Raw genomic sequence first — 8117 nt, forward strand, 5'->3', positions numbered from 1 at the left:
GACATCACATTTGTTAGGAAGGTTCCATGCCTTCGGAAAGAAAATTTGGTGCCTTTCGGTCTGGGTGGGAATCGAACGCGGGCTACCGGGGTGCGAGACGAGCAGGCTTCCCCGACGCCATCGCGGCTCCAAAGCTCTGGCTACACACGTCAAGTCGCAGCCATGTGGCTGACTAAAGGTGTGGCCTAACGCGTGTGTAATTGGGCACGTGACGGCCCAGAGAATGGGGAGGAGATGACGCCACGTCATGAGTGTATAAAATGAGCGTGTTCATGACGTTACGAGGTCTACAAACGGTAAAAGGCTTTCGCATTCCCCCACGTAAGCAGTTTTGAGCTTCTGCCGAATTTTTTCTTTGTTGACTCACAGATGTGGCGCTGGCTATTTTGATACCTTTCCGCCATCTATGTATACAGTTCGGCCCACTTTTAAAGGCAACAGATGACTCTAGTGCATGTGCGGTTCCTATTTTCCCTCTTGCATGCGTACGATCACCTGGCTTTGTAGCAGATGAGGTGTGATCGCTAGCGCACGCATTTCTCTGTAGCCATGTGTAGCGCACCGATATTGCTTCAGTCCGCATTTGCAGCTAGAGCGCCAGCAATGTGGTAGCCGCAGATAAAGAGTGTTTCCTTGAAATGTGCACCGACCTGTACATAAGTACTTCCTTTGAATGAACCACCAGTTGATAGTTAGCGCCTGTGTTTGTCTTTCACTGCATAGTCCTGCTACTGCGCTGTTTTATCTGACTGTCTGACTGATAGATACATGTTATCAGAGAGAAACTTATTTTTGCTTACCGATCCTCATAGCCATGGTGGACATCTGAATTTGCCCATTCGGGCATTCTTTACATTAATGTATGGGATGGTTGCTTATATGCGGTTACAGCCTACGTGAAATAGTTGCATTTGCAAGGTTTTGCAGAAGTTTTACTTACAAATGAGTGCTATAAGACAGAGTGGCGTATAATAAGTCATGTTCCTATGCTTCGAATGCTTAAGCAGATGCAGTTTAGAGAAATGTGATGTCTATTTTCGTTACAGAGTTACGGATTGTTAAAAGAATTTAAATTGTAAATAATTCTGCTTCATTCAATCGGTATAATCAGGCTTATTCTTTTACATGCAACCAGTTTTATACAAATTAATTCACTGCTGCTCTGCGGAGAGCTTTGTAAGTTTGGCGTTTATTTAAACAGGAATATCGGGGAGTTCATCTCGAGGTAGACCTTTCTCCTAATCTTAATCACAACGGGATGTTTAGTGAAAGTGATCACGCGCAGTAACAGCGACACTTTGCACCCACCTTTGTCGCAATACTGCTGATAAATGCTTTGATGTCGAGCTGCGTGGGACAGCTTTTCTGGCACGGAGCATCCGCACATTTTAAACACCTGTAAGAACAACGGTAAACGGATGGCATTAGCGAATGTGGAATCGATGCACTTGAGTACCATGTCCGCTTTATTTTTAGCGATTTAATCAGTATGAATAGTTCTCGCGTGAATAGCAAATAAGGGCTGTCGGGAGTGTAGTAGTGCCGGCCAGTTGCTGTAGCGCGGTCAATGTCATAATAGCACCAGCAGACCGGACAAATAAGTAGACAACCATTATGTGTCAAACCTGTAACTTAAGTACAGCAGAAAATTTCGCCTATGCTTCATAATTACGCATACGTTGTTGGCCTTATTTTTCTCTCGTTTTCTTATTTTTCTTATTTTTCTCTTTGTGGCTGCTTGCTCGTTTTTGCTATTTTTCACCCATCGTGCCCAAACATGTTACAGGGAGAAAAGGTACCTGATATATTTCCGACAGTAGGCATGTATGCATGCGTGATTGTTTATGGAAACAACCTGTTTCCATTCAAATTTACTTGCATATTACGCACTAATTGTCCTGTCAACTCCTCTCTCTCCTGCCGCTTGAAAGAACTGTGGGACGCACTGAGATGGCCGCTCATTGGGCAGAATTTCTGCTTCTTTATCAACGTTACCTGGCTGCTTCTCTTAGAGCACCACGTTCGCTCAACGTGGTGTGCTTGATGTCGTCGAAGTTTTTCTCCAGAGGCTTGCAGCTCTGAAATAAAGGATCGTGTCTGATACAAAATCACAGAACCATAAGAATTACATAGGAAGTGCATATTACTTTTTCGCATATAATCGTGCCGTTTCAAGGTAAAGTTTAGTTGGAAGTTAGCGCTTGTCCGTATGCATCCTGTAGTACCTGCATTTTTTTCTCAGGCTTTAAGTTTACTAGTTATGGAGCACTAACTATCCCGCTCTCAAAACGTCCTTAAATCTGTAGCTCCGAAAGCAATAATCATGCGTGATAAAAAGGAAAATGACAAGTGCATGTCCTGCGAAACTGCATTGTTGCTGTAATTTGTTGGTTTAATATTGTGCTATCGTTCCTTTAGTCATTCAACGACAGATAGTAGATGGAGAAGCCGACGAGTCAATAGCCAACATTTCCGTACAATTCACTAAGTTAAGACTGTAAATCAGTTTCATTGCACTAGAGTTCAGGCGAAGTATAATTGAGAAAGGAATTGTTAATGCTACTAGTCAATGAGCATGCGCATGCAAATCGACCCATGCTCAATGAAATGCGACGTGTGTGGAAATGCTATCGTTCCACTATCGTTGAAATGCTGTCGTTCGAGCAACTATAAGGAGGTTTAGAAGATCTTCGAGGAAACGGTCATCACTATTGTTGCTGTTTTCCTATCGCCACTACAGTTGTAATTTTCGTCTTTTCACAACTAGGCGAAAGTCTTCAGTGGCAGCGTAGTATAATGCGCCATTTCTTTTTTTTATTATTAGCCGCTGCGTAATCTCATAAGAAATACTTTTCAGGAATTATCCATAGCCCGAAGCTTTCACCTTGATAAAGACAGTCACCAGGTTTATAAAAAGCACTGTTGTATCCCACAGATATATTGTAATTCTGTTTATTTAGACAACAGCGGAAAGTGAACGAAATGCTGTTTGGTAGATATCAGTAATATTATACTTTATTTCTTCTCTTTCTCTTTTATGAGAAACCTTGCGTGTCTTTTACGGCAATGTACCGCCTACTTTAACGAATGCCATTCACTGCATTTGCATTATCTACAAGGTTGATATAATTACCTCCTACAGGTTCCTTCTAAATTGAACATTCTTACTCCCGTCAAGTCTATCTCGTTGAAGATAAAGTTAACAAAATGTGGCACACTGTGAAGATGTGATGAGGCTGCACGAGATAGTCGCATGCACTTACGTTGCACTTCTTATCGCTGTTCCTCTTCCAGTGCTGCTTGTTTCGCTTTGTGTCGGCGCTGGGCGTTATCGTCGTTGTCTGCTTGACGCGTGGATTGAGCGCAAGTATATTCTGCGAATGAAAAGGAGATTGAGCATAATCGATGCATTGACATGTTTCGATCGTCTTGCGAGGAACCGTTCCCTTAATGTCTATGTTACGAAAGCGGGCCCGCTGCTTTGCACAGTAACACGAATAAAAACGAGTTAATAAATCAGCGGTGAACCAGTTCGGGCTCTTGCAATGTACTTGCGTCGGTAAAGTCATTTGATAAGTCTGTTATACCCCTGATACACGGCTTCCTTTGACGTAAGTGCCTTTGTTTTACGTTGAAGGACCCTAAACCTAAAGAAGTTTCGGCGCGGTCTTCTTTATGCGTTTTCAGTAAGCAACACCGCAAAGCATATGAAGCTGCTTCTTTAGAATGAAACTGACGAAACGTCAGAAACAAATACAATAATTGGTCAAATTACCTCACTGCTAAGTAATAGATTTTCGGGCACCAAAATTATTAGTAAGGCAACCTTGTGTTTCATCGTGTTTTAATGTTGTTGAAAAGCTGCCCATGGATTTACGTCTGTAGGCTCATAAAGAAGTTGCACTGTCTCCAACCCCTTTATCCCCCACCCCAGTGTAGGGTAGCAAACCGGAAACTGACTTCTGGTTAACCTCCCTGCCTTTCCTCTCTCGCTTGCTCTCTCTCTCTCTCTCTCTGAATATCTCCCTTTCTGCAAGGGGCCCTTACCAAAAACGTGATGCTTTGTCATGTGTCACCTTGCGTAAATGCCTTTCCGGTAGATGTCCCCTAGTACAAATGCCTTTGGAGTACCGTGTGTCGAGTTTTTTTACTAACTGTATGCAAGAAGATGATGGTGCCTGCTAGGCGCCACCGACTGCTCCTCTACTCTTAATTCATAGATGAGCTCAAAAAAAAGAAAGAAAAGAAAAAGCGCGTCAAACAATGAATAGAGAAAAGACTATGGTCGAATGGTCAGACAAACTTGGTTCACGAATGTCGGGAGTATTAGTCATGTGATAGCGTCCCCCCCCCCCCCCCCCCTCGCGCGCCCCACAATAACTTAGATGATAGCCATAGTACAAGACCGATACATGCCGAGATATCAGTTGCAAGGAAGATATGCTCCCATATTTATGCGTTAGAAAATGCGTTAGTCGTTTTCGTTCTTTATCACAAACAGAAGTTATCTGCCTAGCGCTTTTTTTAATAATATGTTTTCGGGAACAAAGAAAACAGGGTTAACCAAAAAAGAAATTCGGACATCTATCAGAACGCAAAAAAATGGCTTCCTTTTTATCTGCGGTTACAAAGACCGTGCGAAGGCACTAGGTACTGATTTACAGCGAGGACCATGATAAGGACGACTCGCTCATTCTTCGTGATAGTGTTGCAATGTAGCAGCGGCGCGAAACCCAGTGTAATATTGTAGATTGCCTTGTTATGATATGCACTTCCGGCTCTCCGCCTTTGGAACGAACGTAAAGAGGTTTGTCAAGCGCCACGCGAAGGGATACGATTACAGCAACTCCGTGAGAGGTTTCTCTTCGCGATAAGCGTTCGAATCGTTCCATTCAAGCTGAGAACAAGTCATCTCTTCTTTTCTATAGCGAAGTCGTAAGGAGTGTTCCCCGTGAGTTTTTAGGCGGCGGTAAAGGGCGGCGTGCGACGGCACATTGTTAATATCCAATGTAAAGGAATCGCAACGTGTGTTGGAGCCCTACATTTGACTTAATACCTAACGATCACTGATTAAAAAGTTACCTTGTGCATAACTCATTCGAATAGACAACTTCATGGGCTACTTTTTTAACCGATAATCCGAATTATTTTGTTTTTCAAGTCGCCTTATACCGGTTGCACGTTGGAGCTCAGGTCAGTGTTTGTATGGCTAGTGGTAGTGAGATTTGACGTCATGGTACTGCAAGTACTGCAACACAGTCTGCTTGGCAGTTCAGTGGCTATGGCATTGGGCTGCTGAGCTCGAGGTCACGTGGTTCAATCCCTGCTGCGGCGGCCACAATCTGATGGAGGCGGAATGCAAACACTCCTGCGTACTTAGCATTGGGTGCACGCTAAAGCACCCCAGGTGATCGAAATCAATCACGAGACCACACTAAGGCGTGCTTCATAATCAGGTCATGTTTATGGCACGTGAAACACCAGAATTTAATTCAATAATCAGCAACGAACGTACTCAAACTCATCAGCAGCGACTGCTGCGTTCGAGCGAGGCCGTCAGGGAGCAGGCCGACCCCTAGTACTTCCTACAAGTGTGAGAACTCGCTTATGTAGTGCTTCGGTCTCTTCGTATCAGTTATAAAGTTGGCATACATCTGCGGAGGGTCTTGTCTTTCAGCCTACTGACTTTCGCTTGGCATGAAATGTGACCGTGCATGCGATCTAATAACTGCAGAACTATGTATAGAAAAGCTATGTTTTGCTCATAAATTGTTTGGTCCGTAAGTTACGGCGATCGAGAAGCATTTTAATTCTTCGAATATTTCTTAATAGAAGTATATACCTGTCTGAGCAATAACTAGAGCTTTACAAACCACGACGGGACACTTCTCTCCCTTCTAAGGCGATCAGTTTACGTTCAACACACATAAAAAATCAATATGTCTCATGTCATTTTACGTGGTCCTGTATAAAAATGTGTATCTTGTCATATAAATTTATATGATTTTATGGTTATAGGGCATATTTTATAGGGCAGCAGGGACGGGCTTTTGCGAATTCCAGAAGGAGGGCCATGAGGGCAAAACTGACAGGCGTTAAACGAAAGCTCAGCACTGTTTTCTAATGATGCGTGGCACTTGATAGTTGGTCTTACTGCCGTCGAACTACGCAAAGATCCTGAACACTTCATAAATATGCTGCAAACGAGCATGTCTAAGCTTTTCTTGTCCACTGTGAACCGTCGCAATGAGAGCCGGGCAGCGACGAAGTTTACATATCCGAAGGGCTCCCTGCACCCGTTTTCTGTACCGTCAAGCTTGTTGCCAGGCAGCCGGCTTTCTTGGGCTGCCTGCCAGCCAGTTCACGATGCGGCCGTGGCTGGCAGCGGCGCAGCCGTGCATTCCAAACAAGCGTCGGAAAACGCCACACAAAGCACGTGCTTTCCTCTCCGCCCTTGGGTGTCTACATGTTCAGCGCAATAGGAGTAGCGACCGCTCGCCGCAAAGTTCGCTACCCACATGTGTTTAGGTTTCGAGTTTCCGCTGGCAACGCTGCCGTTTGCAGGGTCTGCTTTCACTTGTTCGGTATCACCAAGTACGTGCAGCGTTGCACAGACGCTTGAGCGACAACAGAAAAGAAAAAAAAAGCCGTGCTGACCGTCATAACAAGTTTTAAACGTGAGGAGGAGTAGCATATTAGCTACAAGTGTATGAACCTTGCGAAGGAGTAAGTCTCCTAATCAGAGTGATCTTCATGAGCACAGGAGCGCCGGTACAAATGAGCTTGAATGCAAAAAGCTATCTTGTTTTTGGAATTCTGTTTGCAAAATTAGCTTAAATGGAATACGACGACGAACATACGGGGACACAGTAAATGCCCTGGCAGTGTGCGTGTCCAAGTTGGAGAATTCCTGAGCAGATGCGTCATCAAAAATCAGAACGTGAACTGGAAGCACGAAAGTTTTGCAAGATAGCGTGCTGCAGATGAGGTGATACGGATACGCCTATCCGCCGATAGGCGTGCGTGCATGCGTGCACGTAGCATTTACTCTACTACGAAACCGTTCTCAATGTGTTGCGAAAGCTTAAACTGCCGACGTGTTTTGAAACCTAAAAAACAGCAGCGCGCGCTGGTGGTCTCAATGTAAAGCCAAATGACGGAGGTCACGCAACAAAATTAGACTGGATGGCAATTAAGAGCGCCACGTGAAGGCCCACACTCCTGAGGAATTTTTCCTAATAGTTTGACAGGATCCACGCCATCTTTTCGAGATGCCATGAAACAATGTATTATATACCAAACGTAAGGTTTAGCGAGCGTTAGCCATGCCTCCTCGAATCCGGAAGGAAATGAGAGCAAGGTCGAGTGATTGACCCAGTTTCACGAAGGCCGAGAGAGTAAACGTGAGGAGGATGGGAGAGGAGATTTGACTACGGCTAGCTATACCTACCTCGATATCAGGCGGATCCACACTCAGCTGATCCGGAAACCGCGCAGCGGACTGCATTTTCCCGCGTCAGGGATCCACCTTGAACTTCACCACTGTACACGCTCAGCACCCGGCCTCTGTACGGATACACACTGCACGAAAGAACGACGTCGACTAGACACGGTGCAACAAGCACTGCAGGGGAGTCACAGCGGGTGGCGCAGCGCTAACAAGCGTTCCACGACGCTCTTCCAGCTTGTTGGGCTTCCAGCGGTTGGAGAAAGCTAGAACCAGAGGGTCAGGTCAGATCCAAGGAGAGGGCAGTGGTAGTTCGATGCGTCGACAGGCGGTTATCTCGCGACAAATGCTCCTGACACGGCTGCTGCGTGTGGCGAGTTAGGAGAGGGGGAATAGGAGAGAGAACCGGGCGAGCTCTGCCGGCGCTTCCTGTCACTTGGAGTCCTTGAGGGAGGAGGGCGGACTGGTGAGGAGGCTTCGAAGTGGGGGCAGTTGGAGGAGGCAGCCCCTCTTTCTCGTTATCGGCCGCGAGCGCGTGCGCCGCTGATAATCAGGTTGCTTGACCGGAGATACAGCCCGGAGCGTTCGGCGACGTTTCGTAACTAGTTTCGTCGCTTGCACCCGGCAGCACTCTCGTGAGCAATCGAGCAGCACGTTTCTCGTCGGCCAG

The 8117-nt window shown here is 45.7% G+C and overlaps 1 protein-coding gene across 1 annotated transcript in view; it reads right to left on the reverse strand.

Moving 5' to 3' along the window:
• The window catches only part of LOC119433732 (dihydropyrimidine dehydrogenase [NADP(+)]-like), a 32515-nt gene extending 24719 nt beyond the window's left edge, over window positions 1-7796 (reverse strand). Inside the window, 4 exon segments of the mRNA XM_037700992.2 lie at window positions 1309-1396; window positions 1996-2078; window positions 3264-3374; window positions 7451-7796. Of these exon segments, the coding sequence (XP_037556920.1) occupies window positions 1309-1396; window positions 1996-2078; window positions 3264-3374; window positions 7451-7507 (339 nt within the window). The 5' untranslated portion in view covers window positions 7508-7796.
• Window positions 7797-8117: the final 321 nt, after the last annotated feature.

The sequence above is a fragment of the Dermacentor silvarum genome, chromosome 11 (assembly GCF_013339745.2).
Source record: "Dermacentor silvarum isolate Dsil-2018 chromosome 11, BIME_Dsil_1.4, whole genome shotgun sequence".
Lineage (NCBI taxonomy): Eukaryota > Metazoa > Arthropoda > Arachnida > Ixodida > Ixodidae > Dermacentor > Dermacentor silvarum.